Source organism: Felis catus, chromosome F1, assembly GCF_018350175.1.
Source record: "Felis catus isolate Fca126 chromosome F1, F.catus_Fca126_mat1.0, whole genome shotgun sequence".
Lineage (NCBI taxonomy): Eukaryota > Metazoa > Chordata > Mammalia > Carnivora > Felidae > Felis > Felis catus.
Genome location: NC_058384.1, coordinates 10,435,851 through 10,463,646, shown reverse-complemented (window position 1 = coordinate 10,463,646; position 27,796 = coordinate 10,435,851). Strand labels below are relative to the sequence as shown.

Here is a 27,796-nt window from a genome sequence, read left to right as displayed (position 1 = left end):
CACGTGCGCACATTTCCATTTTTAAAACATGCTATCAAATAAAATATATTGTGAATAACTTCCTGTCATTAAATTGTTTTCTACACCACGAGTTAAAAGGAAGCATAGTATTTTATCTTATAAAGTCTCCTAGATCTTGTTAGATGATATTGCCAAACTGTCCTTGGATAGAATTTTTTCGTAGTATTTTACGGCAGTTATTATGATAAACATCTTGGGAGGTTAAGTCTTTGCACATGGAAATTAAAAATATTCAGCCGATCCTGAATGTGTCTTTTAAGTTAACTTTTTTTTTAAATTTTTTAATGTTTATTCTTGAGAGAGACAGAGTGTGAGTGGGGGAAGGGCAGAGAGAGAAGGCGACACAGAATCTGAATGAAGCAGGCTCCAGGCTCAGGACCTGAGCTGAAGTTGGACGCTCAACCGACTGAGCCACCCAGGTGCCCCTAAGTTAACTTCTTTTTTTTTTTTTTTTACACTTATTTACTTTTGAAAGACAGAACAGGACAGAGCACGAGTCGGGGCGGGGGGGCAGAGAGATGGCGGGGTAACAAAGAATCCAAAGCAGGCTCCAGGCTCTAAGCTGTCGGCACAGAGCCCAACGCGGGGCTCGAACTCATGGACTGTGAGATCATGACATGAGCCAAAGTCGGATGCTTAACCGACTGAGCCACCCAGGCTCATGTTAACTTCTTCTTTTTTTTTTTTTTTTAATTTTTTTTTCAACGTTTATTTATTTTTGGGACAGAGAGAGACAGAGCATGAACGGGGGAGGGGCAGAGAGAGAGGGAGACACAGAATCGGAAACAGGCTCCAGGCTCTGAGCCATCAGCCCAGAGCCTGACGCGGGGCTCGAACTCACGGACCGCGAGATCGTGACCTGGCTGAAGTCGGACGCTTAACCGACTGCGCCACCCAGGCGCCCCTCATGTTAACTTCTTAAAAAAACAAAAACAAAAACTTTTAAAATGCATTTTCAGACACTTCAGTATAAGCATTACAGGACGTGCGTATCTTCCGCTCACCGAACAAACGTGTGCTGAGTGCAAAAACACATAAATAAATAACACTGGCCTCCTGCCTGATATGCAGTAACCACCAGATACTAGGCGCTGGGGTGTGAGGGGGAGCAACTCACACCCGGTACCCGCCTCTCGGAGTTTACAGTCTAGGCTGGGCAAACCCTCCAAGGGAAGAAGGGCCAAATCTCCTGTCGACTTGACAATGTTTTGCCTTGTCCTCTTCAAAACTAAGCCCATGTGTATTAGTTTTCCATTGCCGGGCCCCCAGTTACCACAAACCTAAGAGCTGAAATCACACAAACCTCTCATCGCACACGTGGGCAGGTCAGAAGTCTGGACAGGCTTGACGGGTTCTCTGCTTAGGGTCTTAGAAGGCTTTAAAATCAGGATGCTGACCAAACTACCTCTGGGTAGGGATCTTCCCTAGAGATCTCGGAAGATATGTGCTTGCAGATTCCTTAAGGTTGTGAGCAGAATCCAGAGGCTGAAAATTTAGGAATGTCTCTGTTTCAGAGATGTCACAATTTGTCAAAGCAAGACATCCTGGGACTTCAAGGCGTCTTGAAGTACAAGTAGCTCATTTAATCCTCAGGGCGTTGTTAGGAGGAAGTCTTCGATCTGCCCACGTAGGAGCTGTGCTCACCACTGTCCTACGATACCCAGGCCCCGGGGTCTCCTCCTGCAATTTGTTCACACTGCTTACCGATCCCTGCCTGAAATACTTAAAAGGTCATTGTCACCTCTGCTTAGAGGGACGTTCTCTTTGGATACAGAGCATGTATTTGTATTTCTGTTACATAAAGCATTCTGCTGGCTTCCATTCAGGGTATGGAGTCGCTTGGTTACCTAAAACATTATCTTGCTTTATGTGATTATTCTGTATTATGTATTATTTACGGAATTACTATGTCTTCTGTAACTTCATGTGATTTGATAGAGTGTCTGGAGTTGAGAAAATGACTCATGAGAATCTCAACCAGGCTCCGCGCCGAGCGTGGGGCTCGATCTTACGACCGTGAGATCATGCCCTGAACCGAAATCAAGAGTTGGACGCTTAACTGACTGAGCCACCCAGGCGTCCCTGTCACTATCACTTTCAAATATTGATCGAATACTAATAAAGGGGGCCACTTTTGGCCAGTCTGACATATGAAAGCCCAGGTAGATAAACTAGCAGATGATGAAAAGAAAGCACGTCTTTATTTAGTGAATAGTAAAGTTATAAAACTCCTCTATCCCAAAGACAGTACAGGTGAAAAATACAATACTTACCGGGTTCAATAAAGATGAGAAAAACACGGTCCTTGTGCTCAAGAAGTTTGTGATTTATTTGACTTTGAAAAGGAGGTGGGGGGGGTGGTGGAGGGAGCGGAGACAACACAGGAACACGAATGAATGAAGCACAAACTTGCGTGTATCTCCCACGGCACACAGAATGATGCCTTGTTCGCAGCAGGTGAGCATTTCTTAGATAAATAATTGATAGACTAAATAGACGTGTTAAGAGGTCAGTCAGGAAAACCCAACGTTTTGATCCCGTGTCTATCATATTGAAATAAAAGCAACAAAACAATAGAACATTGTTTCGCTGAGCATCAGATTAGCAAAGACACGTGAGAAGACAGACTCCTACTCTGAAAGACTCCCATAAACTTTCCAGAGCGCGTTCTGGCAAAATATCTTTAAACTATGCACGTTGGTTAATTCTCTTCCTGGGAATTATCCTACGGAAATAATCAAGACAACAAACAAAAATTTGTCTACAAAGATGTTGATCTCAGGTTTATAGCAGTAAAAAACTAGGGAGAAAATGAAAACTATATGCACTTCAGAAAGAAGATTGGTGGGGTGCCTGGGTGGCTCAGTCGGTTAAGTGTCTGACTTCGGCTCAGGTTATGATCTCGCGGTTTGTGAGTTTGAGCCCCGCATCAGGCTCTGTGCTGATGGCTCAGAGCCTGGAGCCTGTTTCGGATTCTGTGTCTCTCTGTCCCTCTGCCTCTCTCCCACTCATGCTCTGTATCTCAAAAATAAATAAAAACATTAACAAAAAAATTTTTTTAAAGTTTGGTTAAGTCAGAAATGGTACATTTAAACATTGGGATATTTTACGTAAAAATTCTGAATTTCTGACTCTTCTTTTAAAAATTGGAGTATCTGGTGACTCCAAGCCTACATGCCTAAAGGACAGCTGTTGGCCGGCATTGAGAGGTGACACTTGTATAGGGCACATCTCTAGCATGACATAATCCCCTCTGCTCTTATCATGCTATAGCCAGCCTGCTTCTTCATGTTCCTTGCCTGACCCTTGTCAGCATTTGAATTTGTGAGCTCTGATGTAAAAGAATCATGTCACTGGAAAATGTTTATCATGTGATGCTAAATGAGAAAAAAAGTTGCCATACTATGTGATTAGTATGATCCCAAATGGGGGTATGATGTGTGTGTGTGTGTGTGTGTGTGTGTGTGAGAGAGAGAGACAGAGAGACAGAGAGAGAGAAGTGGGAAAGCATGTGCCTAAATGTTAAAAATATTTCTTTCCGGGTGCTAAGCTTATGGGTGATTCTTTTTTTTCTTCCATTTTTCCCCCCTAAATTCTGAACAGTAACATATTGCTTTGGTAATAAAAAGAAAAGGTGGGGCGCCTGGGTGGCGCAGTCGGTTGAGCGTCCGACTTCAGCCAGGTCACGATCTCGCGGTCCGGGAGTTCGAGCCCCGCATCAGGCTCTGGGCTGATGGCTCAGAGCCTGGAGCCTGTTTCTGATTCTGTGTCTCCCTCTCTCTCTGCCCCTCCCCCGTTCATGCTCTGTCTCCCTCTGTCCCAAAAATAAATAAACGTTGAAAAAAAAAATTTAAAAAAAAAAAAGAAAAGAAAAGGTACTTAAAAAAAAAAAAAGCGCTTGCCGAAAAGGGTTAGTGAGCCCACCCATATCACATGCTTGGTCTGGGTAGAACGCTGAAGCTACCCCACTTGACGCGTGTCACTTTGTGTCCACTACATCCTGTGTAATGTCTCTGCAATACGCTTTTTCATTTGATTGCTTCAATCGTTGAAACGTTCCCACATCATCCGTGGAGAAAAAAATCGTTGCGGCCAAGGACCCTTTCTGATTCTGATATGCTGTTTTTCCTTTAGAACTTGGAGAGCCTGGTGACCCAGAATACCACTGGCCCTGTTTTCTACCCGAGGCTTTACCACCTGATGGCCTACGTCTGTATACTCATGGGAGACGGCCAGAACTGTGACCTGTTCCTGAACACAGCCTTACGGCTCTCTGAAACACAGGGGAATGTGCTGGAGAAATGCTGGCTGAACATGAGCAAAGTACGTACCACCGGCCAGCAGGTGGCGTGGGGATGCCCACCCTTCCAAGGAAGCCCCAGAAGCCTACCAACTCGTTAGCTTTCCCCAAGCACCGAAGGCCATCACGGGCCTTTCTGGACTCTTCCTAAAAGGGGCGATAGATCCGTAGCTCAGGTGTGTGTGCCTCCTCGTCCCCTTGGAGCTCCCATGGAACCTCCCTCGCGTTCAAATCTGCTTTGGCAAGATCTCCGCCCCTTCTCGGCAGCCCTCACCGCTTTCCACTTGGTGTTAATGTTGCTACGCAGGTCTCTCCTCCCCTTGAGAACGTGAACTCTTCGAAGGCGAACATCACGCGTAGCATCCAGCCCAGCGCCTTGTACTCAGCACTTGTTGAATAAGCGAATGGGCCTATACTTCCATGTGTTTATTTAGAGTCACGTGTCAGTAGCCTAGTCTGGGGGGCAAAATTCATCATTTGTCTGGGGGTTCATGTGGTTTAAAAGCACAAGGACCTGGGGGCGCCCGAGTGGCCGAGTCGGTTGAGCGTCTGACTCTTGATTTTGGCTCAGGTCATGATCTCACAGTCTGTGGGAGCACGGAGCCCGCTGGGATTCTCTCTCTGCCCCTCCCCCATGTGCACATGCATTTTCTCTCTCTCTCTCTCTGAAAATAAGTAAATAAACATTAAAAAAAAGTTCAAGGACCCTGGACCAGTTCTGGTATCAGACCAGGCTTGGTCACGTAAGTCGGGGAGCGCTGATTAATTCTTCACCCATTCTGTCCTCTCAGGAATGGTGGTACTCAGACTCCGAGTTAATGGACGACCAATGGCTTCAAACAGTCTCGAATCTCCCCTCCTGGGAAAAAATTGTATCGGGCAAGGTGAACATGCAAGATATTCAAAAAAACAAATTCCTGATGAGAGTTAATATCCTGGACAATCCTTTCTAACCTTTCGTGAAAAAGAACAAAGATTTCAGGAAGGCTCCCTCTCTTGGATGATCCATTATTAACCTTTCTCTGGAACCAGCACCCTCCAGGTTCCTGCGTATTCTCTTCCATTCCAGACACCGAGGCAGACGCTCCGGGTTCTTCTTTCTTTTTCTGGAGGGTCAGAAAGGGTCAGCGGCCTCATGCTTACTTTCTCCCAAACTCCCACACTGTACCTGCCTTTCATTTTTCAACTCGACCTGTTCATTTCAGCCCAGGCAAAATGTGTGTCCTGTGGAAAAATATGAAGATCAAAATGGTTCATGCAGCGACAGACACATTTCTAGTTACTCTATTAAACTGAAAATGTTTATTTTTACGTGTCCAGTCGTCCCATCTTTTGTATGTCGCACGGTATGGCAAATGGCAAATGCTTTTCACGGTCTGTAAGGGCAAGATTTGAAAAGACACATTTTGGGGGCGCCTGGGTGGCTCAGTCGGTTAAGCACCTGACTTCGGCTCAGGTCATGATGTCAGGCTTCGTGAGTTCGAGCCCTGCGTCGGGCTCTGGGCTGACAGCTCAGAGCCTGGAGCCTGCTTCGGATTCTGTGACTCCCTCTCTCTCTCTTCCTTTCCCCCCCGCTCATGCTCTGTCTCTCTCCGTCTCTCAAAAAATAAACAAAAAAATATATATAAAAAAAGAAAAGACACATATTCGTAGCGCCTGACGGCAGCTTCCCAGCCCTTCTAACCACACGCATCAGATATCTGTGGAGATAAAATTTTTAAAGTTGAGATAGTCGTACTTTCGCTGTGGGTACGCTTACGTGCTTAGAGTTAGTTTGCTTTATATCAGAGAGTAATAGCATTCAATTTCACTTTCCAGATGTTGGAGATTGTGCCCCAGAGCCACCTGCAGTCACTCTCTCTGGGCAGACAGAAGCAGTCTTGGTGGCAGTTTGTGCCTCTGAGGGGACAAGTGGAGTCCATGGAGACTCAGCCACCTCCGCCCTGCCACAGCTCCCTCGGGCTGCCTCATTTCACGGGCCCCCATGGTCATCTCAGGCAGGTGCACCCGGATTGTCGTGTGTCGATTCCAGGCCTCTTCTGATCCCAGAAGGGGGTTCTTCTGATGGCATCGACGTGTCCTCCTTTCACACACACCTCACTGTCTCATAGTGATTTCCATAGGCGGTGCCACCATTAACGGGCGTTTCTTTAACAGACCAGTATTTCGTCGTCCTGCAAAAAAAAGGCAAAGCCGTGTGTACCATAACTGCGTTCCACAAAGGAAGCTAGCTCCAGAGGCCCGGTGGCCTGGCGGAGTGGGGACAGCAGCCCAGGAAAATGCGAGCATTAAGTTCCAGCATGAGCTCTGCCTCACACATACTTTATTCCTGTGGCTTGTCCCCTAACCTCCCTATTTCAGCGCACGGGTGTGGGTACTGGATAGAATACCGAAGGCGAAAAGGTGTTGAAGATGACAACGTGCCACACAAGTAAAATTAGCATGAGATGACTGGTTTTAAAAACAAACACGGCAGGGGTGCCTGGGTGCCTCAGTCAGTTAGGCATCCGACTTGATTTTGACTCAGGTCATGATCTCACAGTTTCTTGCGTTTGAGCCCCACCCAGCCGGCTTGGGATTCTCCCTCTCTCGGCCCCTCCCCTGCTCCCACGCCCTGCCTCTCTCGAAATCAATGAAAATAAAGAAACACATCAAATAGCGAACTTCACGTAAGCGTCACCCCCTTCAAAGCTGCTATTCTGCGACTTGCATACATCCTTGCTTTCTAATGACCATTATTTTGTATATCACTTATCCATTCCCATATTTACTCCTCTGACCAACCTGTCTTTTTTTTTTTAACGTTTATTTATTTTTGAGAGAGAGAGAGAGATTGAGGAAGGGCCAGAGAGAGAGGGAGACACAGAATCAGAAGCAGGCTCCAGCACAGAGCCATTAGCACAGAACCCGATGCAGGGCTCGAACTCACGAACCTCGGGATCATGACCTTAGCCGAAGTCAGACGCTTCACCGACTGAGCCACCCAGGGGCCCTGACCTGTCTTGACTAATCACCGAGTACCAGGAACGGATTCAGTAGCGGAGGTTGCGATGCGGAGACCGAAAAGACCAGTTCTTGGCCTGGGCAAGCTCACGAACCTTCCGGAGGAAGGCACACGGGTAAAGCTGCTCGGGGATTAGACGAGGGCGAGGTGGAGGGGAGCAGCGCACGCAAAAGCCAGCGGGCTGCGAAGGCTTAGGGGAACTGCCTGAGAAAGGAAGTCATTTTGGTTCCACGGTCCCTCCCTGGAGTGGGTGGAGGGCAAGTGGGGGGTATAGGAGAGCCTGGGCGAGCACAGGCGAGGACAGGCGTGAGCCCCGCCGTGGCCAACAGAAAACAGGTGTGTGACTCCAGCTTATGGGAGACGTAGGCCAAACGTCAGGTGGGGGGGGGGGGTGGTATTCTGCAGAGGCTGTGCTGTCCTAGAGGTGAGTCTGTCCTCCTCCCTGCCCCTCGTCAAGTTCCAGGCTCGCGGCCTCACGCCTTAGAAGCACTTCTGCTTCTGAGGTGCTCGTGCCTTCCAGGGGCATCGCTGGAGGAAGTAGATTCGGTGAGACTTCTTTTCAGAAGACACAGAAGCCGTGAAGGCTTCGGGAACAGAGAGGAACGGAGAAGTGATCTATCCCGTGTTGAGCCTTTGAAGCCTCCAGCACCAGGGTATGAACTCCTGGAGGGCAGGGGCTCGGCCCACATTCAGGCCGCGTGCCTGGGCAGACAGCGCTCGGAAAGTGCTGGCAAACTGATGAATGTGTTAACATTTTCATTTGATCATCTCGAGTTCATTCCTCCAGGCCCCCTGAGGAGTAGGAACCTAGAATTTACTGAACGCGTGAACTATGTGGACCCTCGTGGAGATTAACAAAATCTCCTTGACACCGACCGCACGGGCCCGGCTCTGTGCTGCCGCTGCAAGGACCGATGAGAACCAGCCAGCACGGAGGGGACACGTGCGGGCCTGGGACATCACCGCACTGGATCTCCACACTGCCAGTTGCTAGCCTTGGCAAGTTATTCAACCTGTTTGTGTGTTAGTTGCGTTGTTTTACTTTTTTTTTAACTTTTTTTTTTTTAAAGTTTATTTTTTGAGGGGCGCCCGGGTGGCTCAGTCGGTTGGGCGTCCGACCTCGGCTCGGGTCATGAGCTCGCGGTTCGTGGGTTCGAGCCCCGCGTCGGGCTCCGTGCTGACAGCTCGGATTCTGTGTCTCCCTCTCTCTCTGTCTCTGTCCCTTCTCCGCGCGCGCTCTGCCTCTCTCTCTCAAAAATAAACAAACATTAAACAAATATTAAAAAAAGTTTATTTTTTGAGGTATATATAGAGAGAGAGCATGCAGGGGGAGGGGTAGAGAGGGAGACAGAGAGAATCCCCAGCAGGCTCCACACCATCAGTGCAGAGCCCGACATGGGACTCGAACCCACGAACTGTGAGATCATGACCTGAGCTGAAACCAAGAGCGGGATGCTTAACTGACTGAACCACCCAGGCGCCCCAGTTCTGTGGTTTTCAAGTGGGGATTTAATACTCTCCATCTTATAATACGGTTGATAGGAGTTAATTCAGGTAAGGCACTCAGAATTCTGCAGAAGGAACAAGCAGGCAATGAAAATGCAGAGTTACGAAGCGGACCGCATAGGGTCTGTGGGAGAACAAAATGGGGAAGCACGCACCCTAACATGGCTTTAGAAGTTTCTAGGAAGCTTCCTGGAAGAAGACATAGGACCTTTCCAGGTGAGGACCTGGTATTCGGTGCTGGAGAGGTTTTGGAAGCCATGGTCCTCCCACTTGGTCTGAACGAGCTCCACTGAGTGGGGGTGGGGGAGGGAGGGGGGAAATGATGATGTGGGAGGCAGGGGGTTGCTTTTCGGGGCTAAAGGCCTCCTGGAGCAGACGGCCTGGGGGCTGGGACCTTATCCTGCAGGAGGGAAGGCGCAGCAGAGATGGAGATAAGGTCTTTGATTTGAGAGGAGGCAGAACACACTGAACTCAGAGACTGACCTCTCAAAGAGGGTGCTCAAAAATCACAAATACATAGGGAGAAGCCCAGTAAACTGGGAACTGGGAAGGGCCAGGCACTCGCATCTTCTAGCAGTTGCTAGATGGACTATTACATCACCCCCTCTCGCCTCCGCCCCAGCCCCCAGCTCCCCCAGGATCACCTGCTCGTGACCCAGCTTCCCATCGGTGGGGGGCGCTGGTCACTGTTCCTCCCGAGTCTTCTCTCTCCAGCCCCTGCCGGTCTCTGTATCCGCCAAAGCCCTTTCACACTCTCCCTGACCCTCAGGCCCCCCTGACCATCTGCTTTCCCACTGCCGCTGAAAATCCAATTGGTCATCTGTGACTGAGCTCCTCCAACAGCCACGCAAGGCACTCCCCTTCCGGTTTCAGATTTCGGTTCCCCCACGGGCGGGCGGGGTGAGTTTGCTAACCTGCACATCCCCATTTGCTACTGCTCTGTCCCCTGTATAAAACCTGATTTGCCTTCAGGACAACATCCCAGTTTCTTAACCAGGCTCTCAAGGCCTGGCTCCCCGCCAAATCCAATGTTGCAATCACGCTGGCCTCTCTCTCTCTCTCTCTCTCACCCTGAACCTCTGGGCTCTTCTGGAACAGCCTTCACCAGTCTTCCGTGAGCATGTGTGCACAGCCAACTGATGGCCTGCCGGCCCCCTCACGGTCTACCCCAGCACTGTGCAACAGAACTTTCTGTGAGGCAGGAACGCCCTATCTCTGTACTGTCCAGTACTGTCCCACGCCACAGGTAGCCACCAGCGCTTGAAGTGTGGTTAGTGTGACCGTGGATCTGAGTTTTAAGTCTGATTTCATCTTACATCATTTGAATGTAAATGGCCGCATGCGGCCACTGGCCGCCACAGTAATTTCGTTGACCTTAAAAACGCCAAAGCAGAACCCCCAAAGGTTGAACTGGGACGTTTCTATAGCAAAGAATGGTAGCAGCTTGGATCAGAGGGGAGAAGAGAAAATGTATCAGGCTGGGTCGCCTACACCTCTCATCCATATGTATTTCTCCAATTAATGTGATTCCAGGACGTCCAACTGGTGCTTAACAACACATTTGATGTCGGTCTAGCACCCAGGGCACACGCTGGCGAGGCCGCTTTGTAATGCTGTCCTCCTTCCTATCATCCCCCGGCCTCCAGGGGAAGGGGTTGCATTTTGCAATGACTTTGATGCATGCCTGCTGACAGGGAGGAGAAGGCACGGAGGGCAGTCCTGGAAGAGCCATAATCTAAAAGCTTGAAATGAATCGAAATAGACAAAACCTACAATAGGAACGCAGATCGTTCGGTTTCTCTCGTGGTACTTTTTTGTTTCTTTCTTTTTTTTTAGACAGGACATGGAAGGAGGCCAGTTATTTCTAGCCAGGTGTGAGCTCTCTTCCTGTTTCCTTCTCTCCCACGGGTTTTCTTCTCTCTGGTGCGACCTCACTGGGCCAACACGAAGTCATTAGCTCAGCTTCCTCTCCGAGAGCCTGGCATGTCCTGAGGTGTCCTGTGTCAGAGGGATTCAGGCTGCGCCGTCTGCCTTGTGAGCTCTGTTCCAGGATGCGGTGCTGGTCCACAAGCTTGAACCCCGGAGCTCGGCTGGGCTGCCTGGGCGCAGGGACACAGGGCGGCCCGTGCTGGCCACCAGTACCCGTGTGGCCCGCAGACATTTTACATTCTTCGGGACGAAAATCCTTGGGCAGGCTTTTCAGAAACATTTCTCCCTGTGGCAGAGCAACTATCTTCAGGAATCGCTTACACAGAGCAAAGGCCGGGGCTTTTACTCAGATAGGAACGTCCAGACATGTTATAAACAAACCCTCCGGGGTTCTGCTGGGCCAGCAAGAGCCAAGGGCAGGGTTTTGCAAAATGTTCCACATTCCTTGGGGGCTGTTGTACATTCTAAGAGATTCCCCTCAACATAAATTAAAAATTTATGTTTCTTTTATCTAGTTGAAAGGAACTATGATTTCAAAAAAAAATGAGGGGCGCCTGGGTGGCTCCGTCGGTTAAGCGTCGGACTTCAGCTCGGGTCACCATCTCGCGGTCTGTGAGTTCGAGCCCCGCGTCGGGCTCTGGGCTGATGGCTCAGGGCCTGGAGCCTGCTTCCGATTCTGTGTCTCCCTCTCTCTCTGCCCCTCCCCCGTTCATGCTCTGTCTCTCTCTGTCTCAAAAATAAATGTTAAAAAAAAAAAAGATTATGCAAAGCCGGAGAAAGAACCAAGAATGGGTCTAGATTCAAAACTCCGTGTCCTTGGAGTCCGTATCAAGGAGAAGGCAAACCTCAGACCTTCAGCAAGCTGGCCTTGGCTTTGCCCTGTCCCCCAGTCCCTCAGCAGAAAGGGATTCAGGTTCAGAATCACCCCAAATGTGTCAGGCACACAGTGCTGGAGGGCGGGGCTCCAACGCAGATGTGGGAATATTAAACCTGCCAAACTTCCTCTTCCCAATTGTAGAGATTAAAAAAAAAAAAAAAAAAAAAAAAAGAACCCAGCCCCTTCCTTACGTTCAGGAGCCCTGCAGGCCGGTCCACAAGGTCTGGGAGGAACCGACAATCCAACCCAAATCGGAGCCAAGAAGGGACAATAGTTAAACATCCTGTTTGCGGGAGGAAACAGGCTGGAAGCGGCAGCCCCTCTGGGAGCTTGAACGGCTGTTTCCTTCCTTGTAAACACAGCCGGGGCCCCCTCTGGGTGCTGGGGGTCCCGCCCGCCTCCCGCCCTCAGTTGTTCCCACAGCTCCAGTCGGTGGCCCTTCTGCCACTCCCCGATGGCTTTCAGAAGGATGTGACAGGGAGGTGAGCTTGAAAGCCACCGTCGTGACCCTCAGACATCAGGTCCCCCTGCCAGGGGGCCGGGAGGATGCGTCTCAACCCGCGCTGCATCTCCGTAGCTGCAAATAATTTACCTTCGCCTTTTTTTTTTTCAGCAGTTCCTAACACGTGACAATTACAGTACCACTTGGGATGGACAGAAACAAGACAACTAGAGACAATCGAAACATCCACAAAGTCAGAAGTGGTTTCAAATACGGCGCATCGGGGAGCCTGGGTGGCTCCGTCGGTTAAGCATCCGACTTCGGCTCAGGTCACGATCTCGCGGTCCGGGAGTTCGAGCCCCGCATCGGGCTCTGTGCTGACGGCTCGGAGCCTGGAGCCCGTTTCCGATTCTGTGTCTCCCTCTCTCTCTAAAATAAACATTAAAAAAAATTTTAAATACGGCACATCTATCCAAGGGAAGGCCCCATGGGTGTTAATGGCTGGTTCTTTCCCTCCTCACACAGAAGCCTGACAGTGCTGAGGGAGAGAACTGCAGGGTACTAGGCTCCTGTCTGTGAAACAGGCAGGGAAGTCTTTACCGGAACCACGTTTGGACCCTCACTTGAAGAAACCATTTGTGAGATGCCACTTCTGAGACAGGGGGAAATTTGAGTATTCGATGACATCAAAGAACTGTTGAAATGCGTTTTTTAAAAAAATGCTTCTGGGGGCGGCTGGGGGGGGCTCAGGTGGTTAAGCGACTGACCAACTCTCGATTTTGGCTCAGGTCACGGTCTCATGGTCGTGAGATTGAGCCCCATGTTAGGCTCCGTGCTGAGCAAGGAGCCCGATTAAGACTCTCTCTCCGTCTTCCTCTTTCACAGTCTCATTCTCTAAAATAAAATAAAAATTAAAAAAAAAACAACGTTTCTGTTAAATGCGACAAGGTATTATGGTTATGTAAGAAAATGTACATATTTTTCTTTTTTTTTTTTAAGTTTATTTTGAGAGTGAGAGAACACGAGCAGGGAAAGGGCAGAGAGGAGAGAGAGAATTTCAAGCAGGCTTTGCACCATCAGCTCAGAGCCCAACGCGGGGCTCCAACTCATAAGCCGTGAGATCGTGACCTTGAGCCAGAGTCAAGAGTCGGACACTTAACCGACTGAGCCACCAGGTGCCCCGTAAACGTACATATTTTTACAAGATGCCCATCAAAGAATGTAGGGGTGAGCTGACATGTTTTGGGATTTGTTTTAATTCGGAAAAGAGGAAAAAGTCGCTGAGGATGGGCTTTACTGTTCTCTTTTGTGCCTGTTTGAAATTCTTTATGCCACGATCTTGAATATACGGGAAAAATGTGTCTGCGTGGGAACCTGCCATGAAACAGGTGGTCAGTTCCTTATGCCACCTCCACCAACACTACAAATGCCACTTTCCTCCTCCGTGAGGTTGCCCCCTCAGCTTCCATGGACAGTCGGGAGGATGACATCATCCGGTTCCTAAATCCAAGCTGGTTAGCACTAGAATCGCCCAGAAGGATCGGGAGGGAGCCTTCCGCATCAAGGGGGTAAGAGCGTGAGGTCTCCTCTTTGGGTACCGCCCAAGCAGCTCACCCGGGCCGCGGCCGCCCTCAGAAGTCACCTATCTGATTGGCAGGTTCCCTATGCGGCTCGGAGACCAGTGCCTCGGCTGGCGGGACCGCCCCAGGGTTCAGTTCCCACTGGGGCGGAACCCGCAGAACACCTGCGAGTTTCCATTACTCGCAGTAACTTCCACGGTAATTTACTAAATTAATAAATCGTAGGAAATCCATGCTTATTAGTAAGACGTTACTTGTGACACCACTCTCCACAGGCTGTCCCCATATAGTTTTCCAAACTGAGGTTCAGGCCCCTGGGCCTCCAGCAACGGCTTAACCACCTCCCTCACTGCACCCCCACCCGGCTCGTAAGGAACACAGAAAACTATTTCAGGCACACAGCACACTTATTTGAATAAGGAAGAGATCTTTTTTTTTTTTCCTTTTTCTTTTTTTGAGCTATGCCAAGGGCGCAGTGGTTAAGAACAGGGCTTGGGATCAAACAGCCCCAGGCCCGGCCCTGCCTCTCTGGATCTGATTAGCCGAGTGACCCTGGACAAGTTATACGCCCTGAGCGTGACACTGTCTAAAAGCGGGTCTAAGATGAGACAACTAGTGGAAACTCATAATGCAACACAGAGTAAGCAACGCAACGTGCCTGGCACCTAGCAAGTCCTTAGTAGCTCTTAGTTATTTCTGTTATGTCCCCTGTCACTCCTACTCTGTGGCAAGGTCCTTGAGGAGCTAGGTTTTGTTCATTTTATTTCCTAATCTTGGCACACTGCTTGGCACGGGACAGTTCCCAACATAACTCTGTTGAAGGAATAGCCACTATCATCCAACCAGTGAACATTTGCTCAGCCCCCAGGTGCCAGGTACTATCCTGGCAGTGAACAAAACAGCAAAGTTCTGGTGCTTTTGCTACCAGGGGAAAACAGAGCAGCACACGTACAGCTGGACAGAGGGAGAAGAACGAGGTGGGAGTAAGGGGGCTAGGGAGGGCCAGCGGCAGGGGGTGGGTGAGGTTGCTCTGTATGTGGCACAAAGTCTCCGGGAGGTGACATCTGAGCAGACGCTTCAAGGAAGTGAGGGAGCAAACCACACCAACAGGTGCAGGATGCGCTCCAGGCAGAGAGGGGGCGGCAGGTGCAAAGGGCCCGCGGCCGGCACATGTCTGGTGTTTCTGAAGAAGGAGGAGGCCAGTGTGGCCGGAGTGGGAGGAGCGAAAAGGCTTTTCTCTCTTTCTCTCCTTGGTTAAAAACGAACACACGACACGGTTCAGTAATTGAAAAAGATGTATTAAAATATTCACAAAGGTACAATCGAGAAAGGAAAAAAAAACAAAAAATTAATAATGAACTTGATGGTTTTTCCCCTAGCCGGATACATTTCCATTGAAACACTACAGGTGGTTTGGAATTTGCACCTCTAATCCCTTCTAGGTGGCCCCCTACAAAAATCACATGTAACTTTAAAAGGTCTCATTCTGCCAATAATTGGACACGGAAAAGGCAACCGGGCCAGTGTCCTGTGTGGCCAGGCCCAGGCACGCTGGCAGGCAAGAGGAAGGGCCCCAAAATCCACAGGAGGTTAGGCAAAAGCCCTGCCCCCGAGGCGCTCTACCCCAGTTGCTAGCAGCTTCCTCCAGACAAGCCTGCCCCGCGGACCCAGCGGGGTGGGGGGCGCTGCAGCGTGGTGGGGGACTCTCGGCCACCGTGCATGTGCTGACATGACAGCCCGAAGTGTCTGGCCGGGTGGGGAGGGCGCCTGGCCTGGCGGGAGGCAACCTCAGGGGTGGGGGAGGGGGGGCGCGCGGGGCTGGTTCCGGGAGGCAGCTTCACGAGCACAGGGTCCCGGCAAGGAAAGGAAGGCATCGGGGCTCCTGCTGTCAGGAGGTGTCAGGAATGTATGCTTTATTCACAGGACCTGTGCAGAAAAAGGAGTGTGGCCCCTTCTCTGTAAGAAGCGACTGTAAGGAACCATTACACGTCGAAAGGGACACACTCGGTCTCTCAACAATTCGTGTTCTTTCTGCCTTAAAAACAGTCTCGGTCACAGATTCTCCCAGTGGCAAAGGTTTGCCAAGAATATTGTTAACTTGGCATCAGTCTGAAGAAGGGTGACAATCCCCGCACCCCCCACCCTCCCCAACACACACACACACACACACACACACACACGTCTTTTAAAGGCTCCTGTAGTTCTCACAATGGACGCAAGGAAGTTTTAGGACGCCAGGCAAAAGTGGACCGCTTTGCAGAAATGTCTCGGGGTGAGCCCTCTGCGTCCCTGGCTGGCTGGGGGCCTGTTAAATTCTGTTAAAACAAAATAATCTAGAAAAAGGGGGAATGACAACGTAAATGTGCTCGAGGACCTTCACCATGCTTTTCACTCCCAGCAAAAGATGAAAACTCAGAGGCCCGACAGGGGGTGGGGGTTGTCAGTGGAAGAAAATGAGTTACTGGAAAGAATACCCAAAGTGTCTAGATCTTTCCTCGTCTCATTGCTTACCAATTCCATGTGAATGGGAAAGAGTGGGAAGAAAAGGAAAAGCCAAAAAAGAAAAGGAAAACCAGAAAGAAACCACCAAAAAAGGCCCCGAAACGGGAATGAGAAGAGATTCCCGAAAGAATGGTGCTAACAGCCCTGCTTGCTGAGTTAAAAAAACCTAGACTGTCCTGAACCTCCGAGGTCTCTGAGGCACCGAGAAGCTATTGCAGAGCCACGACGGACGCTGCCTCTTGCTGGAATGATGACGGAAGCTTTTACAAGGCCGATTCTCCGGCGAAGAGCCCTGGGGTACCACAGGCTGGTTTCCCAATTAGCCCATTTGTGCCCACTTAAAAGGAAATGAAGCTCGTCTCCTTCCGCTGTCTGGGGACCCTCACTTCAGGCAGCAAGGACTCTGGCAAAGAACGTTAAGTGGTACCTTTTAGCCTCCAAAGGCTACCGCACTCCTCAAGCAGGGCCTGGCTCTTCTACTTCAGTTGCGTGTATGGCATTGATCTGAAAGTACCTGGAAAGAAGTGACCTTGGCATTCACCCTTTGCTAGTCTTGCTACGATGGGTCCACACACTGATTAAGATAAAGGGCGTGACGTTAAAGTAAGCCTCACACACGAAGCAAAAAACAAAAACAAAAACAAAGAAACCCACGCCTGGATTTTAGAGAGACAAACACCAACAAAAACCCTCAAACGGTGTCCAAGTGGCAGAGCTGGTGGATGTTTTCTAAAAACGACAGCCCAACAGGTGGTGCAGACACTGGGTAGAGGCCACCCTGGACGTGCTCCCGTCACCGGTATCCCCGCTCTCCAACCCCAATAAAAGCTAAGACCGGTTAAGCCCTTAGACCAAAGGGCCACGTCTACTCGAATACAAAGATCGGCTACCGCCTCCGGTAAGGCAAACCACACCTAAAGCACAGCGACAGGAATGTTTCTGACTTTGCTCAACTGTAAATGACCCTGAAGGAAAGCACAAAACAGCAAGACAATTTATATACACGTAGAGTCATAGCATCTTTTCGTCATGCAACACTGGCTCCCCACATCGGATTAAATAGAATAGTTACGCATATCGTCTATACACGTCTTTTCCTCCCTCCATGAATACACGTGTGCTCGTCCTTGCCCAGGTCTCCAAGGCCACACGTGGTCATGGGCTACACTTGCTGCGTAAGAGTCCAGTTTGGATCTGCTTCTTGCTTAGGACACGTTCTGGGTCTTCTCTCAATTTTTCCGGATGTCCGCATACACCACAGACTCTGACTTGTTAATCTTGTCACTGTGATGTCCGCCAGAGTGGTCTAGCTGCGCATATATGACTGGGCCCTGGAGAAGAGAAGGACAGTTAGGGATCTAGGGAAACGGGCGGTCCCCTCGAGGGCAGGTGCAGAAGCAATCATTAGAGTGCTAACATTAGGGCTCCAGAGTAAAGGGTTCCTTCTTCGGAAGGTCTTCCAGAAGATCTCTTAGGAGCAGGATGTCTAGGACTGACTTTATCACCAAGGCTGGGCTGCTCTGGGACAGTTAATGCTGGTGCCCAGAGGTGTTACCTTACTCTGCGTGGCTGTGTATCTGTTTGGGAGTTTCTATACACTGCAATATTCCTCCTCAGGAATTACCCTTATCTTAGTCCCTGTCACAGGGCTCCTCAACCCTTGGAACTGGGATCCGAGGACAAAGATGGGGACTTGTACCAACCTGAGACCCACGGACGTGGTGAGCCTCAGAATGATGCACGTAGGAAACCAGTGTGTTGGATGCCAGCAAAGCCACGAACGATTTGAACTGGCCACTTTGTACAAAGAGGTGCTTAAAGACACTTCAAATATTCTCCCATGTACATACCTACCGTATAATCCTTTTAGTCTGATCCTATCATAACCAATAAAAGTACTGCTTCTTTAATATTTAAGAGCAGGTAACTATTTTTCCTATTTCAAAATAAAAAACCAAGAAGCTACGATGTAAAGAAAACCTTACATGGACGAGTGTAGAAGAGGTCCTCCCCTCGGCCTCAGCAGGGAGGAAGGGGGCTGCAGGGTCCCAGCGGGGGCAGCCAGGGAAGGCGGAGGTGGGGTGGGGGGAGCGGGGCACAGTGAGTTCTTGGACGCCTGGGGAGGAGGTCTGAGCAGAGGCTGGGGTTTCAAATATCAGACCAGTGCTTGCATTTCATGACCCTTATAGACCCTTCCAACCCAGAGATTCTAAAATTGTAAACAACCACAAAATGGCCCTGACTGTAAAAGAAAAGTCCAATCTAACCCAAAGTCAACTCTTCTCCCCATCCAGGAAAACTCTCCTTGAGAAGTCGAATACTGTGCTTAAGCTTCCAACTTTGGAATCGTAAGCTCGGTAGCCAAAAGCCTGTGTTTCGAATAAACATCCTCATTCCCACCTCGGAGGCCCACAGCCTGCATCCCCCTGGGGGTCACGGCGGATCCTGGGGGGTGTGGGCACTCGAACTCGAACTGTGTCTCTGGCCTGCAGCCTGCCCGCTAACAGACGGCGATTGAGACCGCCGTAGACTGTCCAGCCGACGGCAGGTGCACGCGTGAGCCAGCGGAGATCAGCTGCTCTGCCCCCCGACCAGAAGACCCAACCGACCAACCTAGAGAATTGGGAGCCGAATAAACGGTGGCTGTTTAAGCCCTTATGTTTCGGGGTGGTTTGTTACACTGCATTAGGTAACTGACACACTAGGGGAGTGGAACAGAAAGAGAACAGAGAAAGCAAAGAAGAAAAAGAACACAGAATAATCTGAGAATCAGTCAGTAAATGTTAAAATACCAATTAAGGCCTCTCATGTGAGACAGTGCGGTCTTTCATGACAAGAGGACACAACAATTTGTTGAAAGCAACTGGGAAATCACTAAAGAATAAAAGAAACTCCCTCCTGTCGATGGGTTTGGTTTTTACAAATTGCTTGCCACTATCCAATGCCCTCACTCTCCTTCCCTCTTAGAATAGGGTCCTGAGGTCAGGGATTTTGTTAGTTACGTGCCTAGAGCAGTACTGGGCAGACCCAGTGGGTGCTGGGTGAAGGGCTGGATGACGTAATGGAACCAAAGGACTTCTGGGATGTAGGTCAAGATCAGGCATCTGCTGGTAGGTCTAGTTCAGTCTAAATTTTTTTTTTAATATTTATTTTTGAGAGAGAGAGAGAGACAGGGCACAGGGGGGGAGGGACAGAGAGAGAGGGAGACACAGAATCCGAAGCAGGCTCCAGGCTCTGAGCAGTCAACACAGAGCCCGATGTGGGGCTCGAACTCACAGACTGCGAGATCATGACCTGAGCCAAGGTCGGGCGCTCAACCGACGGAGCCACCCAGGCGCCCCAGGTCTAGTTCAATCTAGAACAGCTCTCTGAAGCTGGGTTCTCAGGATTAATTGGAAGCTGAAAGTATCCTCGGTCTCTGTGGAACACAGAGGATCCAGGGAATCAACATCAACTTGGAAATGACTGCCACTGCTAAGACAGTCACTTTTGGGGACTCGAGAATTAAAACAACCCCCAGAACAGCAGTGTCATTAATCTAGCTGTTTTTACCATACATCTTGGCACTCACCCTTTCCACCCTCCACTTTTTTTTTTGGCGGGGGGGGGGGGGGGGGGGTTAGGGGGTGAGGGAACTTTGCCACCAAGAAATAACAACAATCAAATGAAAAACTGCTCTGGATAGATCTTTCCCCAACTATTTACTACACACATTATCCTTAACTCCTGAAAATATTTCAAGACACGATCCGCTTGACCCGGGTCTTTTCTTTTAGCGCCAATTCGAGAGAAAGTTACTCCTGGATTCCACATGCATGGAATGTATTCCAATATGAAAATGTACTGGTGAGGGTGAGGGTGAGGGGAGAGGGCTGGGGGAGACCGAGGAGGCCTGTAGCTGCACTCAGGCACTAACCACGCCGAAGCCACTGTGTTGAGTGTGTCCGGCCACCCACTTGCCATGGTCTCTGCGACCCTTTCTAACCTCAGTCACACCTGAGCCCCTGGCACAGGCACCACCGAGACAGAACACCTGCTTCCACCACGTGCTCGGTGACTTTCGCTCAACACCTTTGTCGGCGTTCGTGTCTCTGCCGCACACAGATGTGAAACGCATTACGACTCCGAGGTCGATGAGACTGACGATCAAAACCGAGTTGAAAAGAACCGGACAGACACGAGGCCATGAGCGCCTGCCTGCCTTCCAGCCAGACAGATCTGGGCCTCACACCAGCTCTGCCGCTAACGAGTAACCTTGAGCAGGTGACTCTGCCTAACCAAGCCTCAGTCTCTCCGTGTATAAAACAGGGACAAGGCAACGTGCCTCGCCGGGCTGCTGTGGGGACAGGGTGGGGCAATGCCCGGGGGGCTTCCTCAAGCATCACCAGGTCTGTGCACCCAGCCGACCAGTACCGAACTAGTCCATTCAATCACCCCTCCCCCGAGGCCTGCCTGTTGCCTACGAAACATGACCTATTTCCAGAAAAGGATCTAGAAAGCCAACTCCTCAGAAAAGATACCCACAAAAATGATTTTAAACTAAGCTTTACAAAGAAAGAATGGTACCTCTCATCCCTGATGCCGCGATACCCCAAGGAGGGCCTACCGAACACCCCTGCTCATCCAACCTTCCACATCCGATTCGCTGGAAGGACCTTGCTTTAGGTTTGGGTGTTCACCCTCCCTTTGCTTGGGTAAATGACCCCACCCTGCCCCGCCCCCAGGGGTGAAGCCAGTCATAATTCCTGTCCCTTTGCAGACGCCTGGAAGAGGCAACAGCATGTGACCCGTCCCCAAAGGGGACTCAGAAGTTCGCTGGGGGGCTTCTGGTAAAGGTTTTCCTCCATAATAAAAACTGCAGGGAAGGAGATTCAGCTCTTCCCTGCCCCCCTCCCCATGTCCGGCCTGGAACCAGGGCAGCTGCGGGAAGGAGCCTGGGAACAAAGACAATATGCAGAGGATACGATGGAAAGAACTGGTGTGGACGACACCGTTGGGCCACAGACCGGAAGAACCCAGACAGACGTACAGTGCTTGGGACTCTTGTGAGTTAACAGACCTCTTCCTTTTTTTAAAAAGTTTTTTTACTTTTGAGAGACAGCAGCCTCCAGGCTCTGAGCGGTCAGCGCAAAGCTGGATATGGGGCTCGAACTCACGAACCGCGAGATCATGACCTGAGCTGAAGTCGGACGCTTAACCGACTGAGCCGCCCAGGCGCCCCATAAGCCTCTTACTTAATTTGAAAGCCACTTTTATTCAAGCTTTCTGTTACTAAGTCTTCCAATTATAACAAAAACGGTGACCAAGGACAGACAAATAATACAGCAAACTTAATGTCCTGCCCGGGGGGTTACATCTTTTGTAAATTTCCTTGTTAGTGCATTCTGGATGCTACTTGTCTTCTGATAAGATAACATGGAGGTATTTACTCATCCAAGTGGTCATTACTAATGCTATTAGTTAGGATGACTCCTGCAGGCAGGAAATGGAAGGTTTTGCTGATCAGGGAACATGTCACGGTAGAACCCTTGGAGGAAAGCACCAAGGGATCGTCCGCAAATATTCCCATCCACACCCCTACTTCACCGACCTGATTGCTAAGGTGGACAGCAACTGCCTAAACCTGTTCTTATAAAGCACAGTGCACCAGGGACCCTTATTAAAATTTTTTTTTCAACGTTTATTTTATTTTTGGGACAGAGAGAGACAGAGCATGAACAAGGGAGGGGCAGAGAGAGAGGGAGACACAGAATCGGAAACAGGCTCCAGGCTCTGAGCCATCAGCCCAGAGCCTGACGTGGGGCTCGAACTCACGGACCGCGAGATCGTGACCTGGCTGAAGTCGGACGCTTAACCGACTGCGCCGCCCAGGCGCCCCATGGGGCCCTTATAATTAAATACAGAAAAATGAGGGGCGCCTGGGTGGCTCACTCAGTTAAGCGTCCAACTCTTGATCTCAGCTCAGGTCTTGATCGCAAGCTTGTGAGTTTGAGCCCCACACTGGGCTCCACAATGGGCATGAAGCCTACTCAAAAAAAGAAAAAAGAAGAAGAAGAAAAATGAGAAGATCAACTTGCCCTAACCCATTATTTCAGAGACGAGAACAGACGCTGAAGTTAAATAATTCTCCCCAAGTTAACACCATTGGCTACACCCAGAGTTAGTGCTAGTTTGTAACACATCACTAATTGTTTTTTAAAAATTTTTTAAATGTTTATTTATTTTTGAGAGAGAGAGACAGAGCATGAGTGGGCGAGGGGCAGAGAGAGAGGGAGACACAGAATCCAAAGCAGGCTCCCGGCTCTGAGCTGTCAGCACAGAGCCCAATGCTGAGGGGCTCGAACCCATGAACTGCGAGATCGTGACCTGAGCTGAAGTTGGACGCTTAACCGCCTGAGCCACCCGGGCACCTCACACATCATTAATTCTGAAAACACTACCCTGGAGTTTATCTAAATACAAAGATTTCCTCAAGGCTGTTGGTCAGGGTATTAAAGAACAATAATGACAACAATTATTCGTTAGGCTATGTATAAAAAAATTCTCCACATAATGGAAAATCCTAAAAATGATCTCAACATCCCAGGAGACTCGAAGGTTCTCCAGGGCAGGGCCTGGGTGTTAATCACCCCTGTATCTCCCACACTGTTCGGCCCACACTGCACGTACGGTAAGCACTCACCTGTGTGTGGAAGTGATCAAAACAGAACATACAAAGAGATGATTAGATTCTTTAATTTTTTTTTTAAACGTTTTTATTTATTTTTGGGACAGAGAGAGACAGAGCATGAACGGGGGAGGGACAGAGAGAGAGGGAGACACAGAATCGGAAGCAGGCTCCAGGCTCTGAGCCATCAGCCCAGAGCCCAACGCAGGGCTCGAACTCACGGACTGCGAGATCGTGACCTGAGCTGAAGTCGGAGGCTTAACCGACAGCGCCCCTTGGGATGATTAGATTCTTAAAAGAATTGTTTGGTTGTGCCCAACTTATAAAACGTATTTAATCTCCTAAATTTCCTAATGAGGTCAAGTTTCCCAAACTGTGAAAACCACTGTGGCCTTAGTTTGAACAAACTAAAGACACAGCTACCATAAAGGATTCTGGAGAGAACCACCTCCGTTAAATACTCTGGGGCTCTGAAATGCATGCACCCCTGAGACATAAGCTGAAGGTAGCGTGTGGTGGTGAATAAAAACACACACCAGGGTCACCTGCTAACGCTCTGCGGGGCTTGCAGAGTAAGTGAAGCGAATGTTTTAACCTTAGGGTGACATTCCCTGTTGTAAGTTGACACGCCCACTAAACGCAAATCTAAATGAAACAAATACTAGAAGATACATTTGCTAGGAAATCACACGGTCCACTTCCAAGCCTTGGGTTAACTGGCACAGGATTGGTAAATTCCAGAAACGTGCAAGGCAGAAACTAGTTTTAATAAGCACCACTGGAAACTAAAAAGTTTGGTAGGCAAAATGAAAATAAGCGAGGAAGACCCAGGGGACTCCAGGTCCATGCCACCTGAACAGAAGCCCTGCTTTACAACAGGACGGGGAGAGCGGGGGCCTTCAGAGGTCTGCACTGAGCCCAGAGGAAATAAGCCAAGAATCGACTATGAGGAACACCCCAGAGCTAACCTGGTGTTATTTTGCAAATGCCGAAAAATGCCAATAGAGATCGACACGGTGAGTGAATTCTCACCAACCTCTAGAAAATGCCGTCGAGTCAGGCCTGGGCAGAACCCTGGGGGGCTTACTCACAGGAAGTGAGGCAGTCTCTGACTCCAGAACAGCAGGCACGGCTGGGGGAGGTGTCTGCACTGAAAACGGGGTGGGCGAGTCTGCTTCCTGAACAGTGAGCCCTCATCTCTCCTTCCTCTGTTCAACTCCCAAGCCGGAGATCAGATTTCCTTCTGGAAAAATTGACTAACTCGAGAGAAAGGACCCTCTGCAACTGACACTTAGAGGCCCCGAACTGGAAAACAGCCAGCACTTTATACAAACAGCGAAGCCCCCCCCCCCCCCCCCCCCGGGAAACTCTATCTCTGCACAAAGAGCTGATCAGATTTGAGTACCTTATTTTTCAAATGATTTATTTTTGAGGGGGGGAGGGGCAGAGCAAGGGGGGAATGGGGATCCGAAGTGGGGTCTGAGCTGTCAGCACAGAGCCCGATGTGGGGCTTGAACTCAAGAACCGTGAGATCATGACATGAGCTAAAGTCAGACACTCAACCAACTGAGCCACCCAGGCGCCCCCAGATTTGAGTACCTTAATTAAATATGATGGATAGCCAAGGATCATTGGGCATTTGAGTAAAGCTTCTAATATGAAAGACAGAAATAATAAGAGAAAAAGGCAATTCAAAAGAAACAGCAAAATCAAGTGATGGGAGAAAACATTTACAAAATCACATAAAACAGAAGAAAAAATGATATGCTCAGAGAGGTAAGACTATGCATTCATGAAAACAAGTAGAGGACGTTATAATTAGAGAATAAGAAATAGCTCTTGAGGGGTGCCTAGGTGGCTCAGTCGATTTAAGTGTCCGATTTCGGCTCAGGTCATGATCTCGCGGTTTGTGAGTTCGAGCCCCGCGTCGAGCTCTGTGCTGACAGCTCGGAGCCTGGAGCCTGTTTCAGATTCTGTGTCTCCCTCTCCCTCTGCCCCTCCCCTGCTCATGCTCTGTCTCTCTCTGACTCAAAAATAAATAAAACATTAAAAAAAAAATTTAAAAAAAGAAATAGCTCTGGAAAATAAAAAGCTGAAATTTAATATTCAATAAAAGTTGAAGATAATATTGCAGAACTTTGCTAGAAAGCAGAACAAAAACTGCAAAACAAAACATAAGAAAACTAAAGGACTGATCTAGGAGTTGGTCCATTCCTGGTAGGAATTTCCAAAAAGAGAGAACCGAAAATGGAAGGAAGAACATCTCTAAAGAATAATGGAAGAAAATATCCTAAAACTGAGGGACACAGTTTTCAGATGGAAAGAGCCCATGGAGCATCCAGCACAATGAATAAAAAAGACTCTGACAGGTGGAATAAAACCGCTACCAAAGAAGCAGGAATCAGAACACGGCAACTTAGCACTGGAAGCTAGAAAAATCGACAATGTCTCAAAATACTGAAGGAAAACAATTTATAACCTGGAATCCTACCCAACTGCATTATCGAGCACGTCAGAGGGAGGAGAGTAAAAACAACTTTAAACATGCTAGAAACAAATGTGTTATCTTACAGTTTCGGAGGCCAGGAGGGCTAAACTCAAGTATCAGCAGGGCTGCGTTACTCTGGGGGCTGTGGGGGGAACCCACCTCCTTGTTCTTCCCGGCTTACGGAAGCTGCCTGCACTCCTTGGCTTGAGACTCCGTCCTCTATCTTCAAGGCCCAAGGTATTATAGCATCTTCAAATCTCTCCCTGACTCTGACCCTCCTGCCTCTCTCTCTTACAAGGACCCGTGTGATGACACTGGGCCCACATGGATTATCCAGGAGAATCTCCCCATTTCAGATCCTTGATCAGAGCTGTGGGGTCCTTGTGAAAGGTGAGGCAATACCTTCCACAGGCCCTAGGAATTAGAATCTGGACATCTCTGGGGTCATTATTCTGCTTATCATACAAGGCCTCAAAATTTTTATCTCCTGTGCATCTTTTCTCAAGAAGTTATGGATGATATGTTCCACTGTGACATGAGAATAAACTAAAAAGGTGAAGACCTGAGGTCTAAATAAGAAATGAGTAAATGAAATTGCCTGGGAGAGGAGGCCCAGGATGACTGCTCTGCAGCAGCCTAAGGCACAACAAAGCTAGAAGATTCTAACAGGTATGTCTCCAAAAAGAAAATGAAACCAACAGAGTATGTGGCATGTTTGAAGGTGTTCCAATTAGAGAGTTATGAGAAGGAATATAAAGATGTACTTAGAAAACTATGCAAACAAAAAATGAGGCAAATACTGGCTCCATGAAAAACAAAAAAGTATAAAAGGAAGCATATATATGTGGTACAACAGTGAAAAACAAACAGGTACACGTGGCACTGAAATACACCTAACTACAGTGAGATACACACTGGGGAGAGGCCGGTGTATATATATGTATGTGTACAGAGTATGTACTGGGAAGAAAGGCTGGGAGAAAAAGAAATGTATGTTCTCATTTTTCATAGTATGGAGTCAGTAGATAGTATCTAAAATTGAAGTACTGAGGTAGCAATGTAATAAAGTTGTTCAGAAACATGAAGATAAGTATCAGAAGAAATAGTGAAAAGAATAGAAAGTGTTTGCTATTATTCTTTGGTTTTTTTTCCCTTACTCCCTTCTCTTTCCTTTCCTTCCCAGACTCCCATCAGATTGTTTGATATTGTCCATTTTCACTCGTCTGCCCGTCTCTTCATGCTTCATTTTGGATAATTTCTATTGCTGTGTCTTCAAGCTTACTGATCTTTTCTTCTATAGTGTCTAATCTGTGGTTTACACCATCCAATGTTTTGTTTTGTTTTGTTTTGTTTCCACTTTGGTCTTTTTTATATTTCCTCATTATGTCAAGGCTTCCTTTACATCATTCAGGTTATTTAGAAGATTCATCATACTTGTTTAAAAGTCCTGGTTCTATGAATTCCATTGTCTGTCATTTCTGGGTTTGTTTCTGTTGATTGGCTTTTCTCTTATTTATGTTTTTATTTTCTTGCTTCTCTGTACGTGTGGTAATTTTTGACTGGTGCTGGACTTGGTAAACTTTGCATTGTTGGGTGCTGAATTTTGTTGTATTCTTGTAAAGGGTGTTGGGTTTTGTTATGGCATGCAGCTAAAATCCTTTCTTAGTTTGATTCTTTAAAGGCCTCCTTTTACGCTTTGTCATGGCAGATCCACAGCATCCTTATTCTGGTGCTACCTTAACCCCACTACTAACGCATGACCATTCTGAGGACCACGACCGATATTCTGTATATTATGAGGTCTCTGCACTCTGGCTTTTAGGAACACAGACAATTCCTAGCCCTGTAGGATATCATATAACCCATTGCTTTTCAAGTGGTTCTTTCTCTGGTTGTAGGGTCTTTTCTCCCGTGCATGCAAAAAACTCTACTCAGAAAAGGCTCAAGGGAGCCCCACCACTCCAGATGTCTGAAACTCTCTTCTTCTCTGTGTAGTTTCTTCTTTGCTGCAGCAAGCCTAGCTACGTTGGCCTCTCCAAACACTGACTTCTGCCTCCTCAATTCGGCGAGACAACTGAGCTCCATTTCTGTTTCTTCTCCTGGCACTGCCGTGTGGAAACTGCTTCAAGGCAGTAAACTCAGACGATCACAGGACTCCTCGTTTCCTTTCTCTTAGGGAAAACAGTACCATTCAACCTGTTTGCCAATGTCCCCAAACCATTTGTTTCCTAGTCTGCTTTCAGCGGGTGAGCAACTCCCACAGCACTTCAAAGGCAGAAAAAAAGTTTCCAAGGCTTTTTAGATCTTAGGCCCAACTCTCAAGCCTTTATTCACAACCCTATTCTCATTCCCAATCCAAATGAGTGTATCTGAGGTATACTGTGTTATCCCAAAAGAGACAGACAGACTAGGAATAAGTCATGAGCCCTGATGCTGTTATGACAGAGACTGTACGGTCTAGAAACTGGAGCTCTAGCCCT

General features: G+C 48.7%; 2 protein-coding genes and 1 long non-coding RNA gene across 8 annotated transcripts in view; 1 reads left to right on the top strand and 2 right to left on the bottom strand.

Annotated features, from left to right (window-relative positions):
- Positions 1-5,632, top strand: part of ADCY10 (adenylate cyclase 10) — a 76,677-nt gene extending 71,045 nt beyond the window's left edge. For all 6 annotated transcript variants that reach the window (XM_045049448.1, XM_045049451.1, XM_045049450.1 and 3 more), the window contains 2 exons: positions 4,156-4,344; positions 5,113-5,632. In XM_045049448.1, the coding sequence (XP_044905383.1) occupies positions 4,156-4,344; positions 5,113-5,274 (351 nt within the window). In that variant the 3' untranslated portion in view covers positions 5,275-5,632. The remainder of the gene's footprint in view (positions 1-4,155; positions 4,345-5,112) is intronic.
- A 452-nt stretch (positions 5,633-6,084) lies between these two features.
- On the bottom strand, positions 6,085-11,346 carry LOC123382938. Its single transcript, XR_006592135.1, has 2 exons — positions 9,476-11,346; positions 6,085-6,495 (listed from the first exon to the last, which is right to left on the bottom strand). It is a non-coding gene; the product is annotated as an uncharacterized LOC123382938 (long non-coding RNA).
- Positions 11,347-14,936: 3,590 nt separating this feature from the next.
- Positions 14,937-27,796, bottom strand: part of MPZL1 (myelin protein zero like 1) — a 66,473-nt gene continuing 53,613 nt past the window's right edge. The window contains exon 6 of the mRNA XM_023247958.2: positions 14,937-17,492. Coding sequence (XP_023103726.1) covers positions 17,391-17,492 — 102 coding nt within the window. The 3' untranslated portion in view covers positions 14,937-17,390. The remainder of the gene's footprint in view (positions 17,493-27,796) is intronic.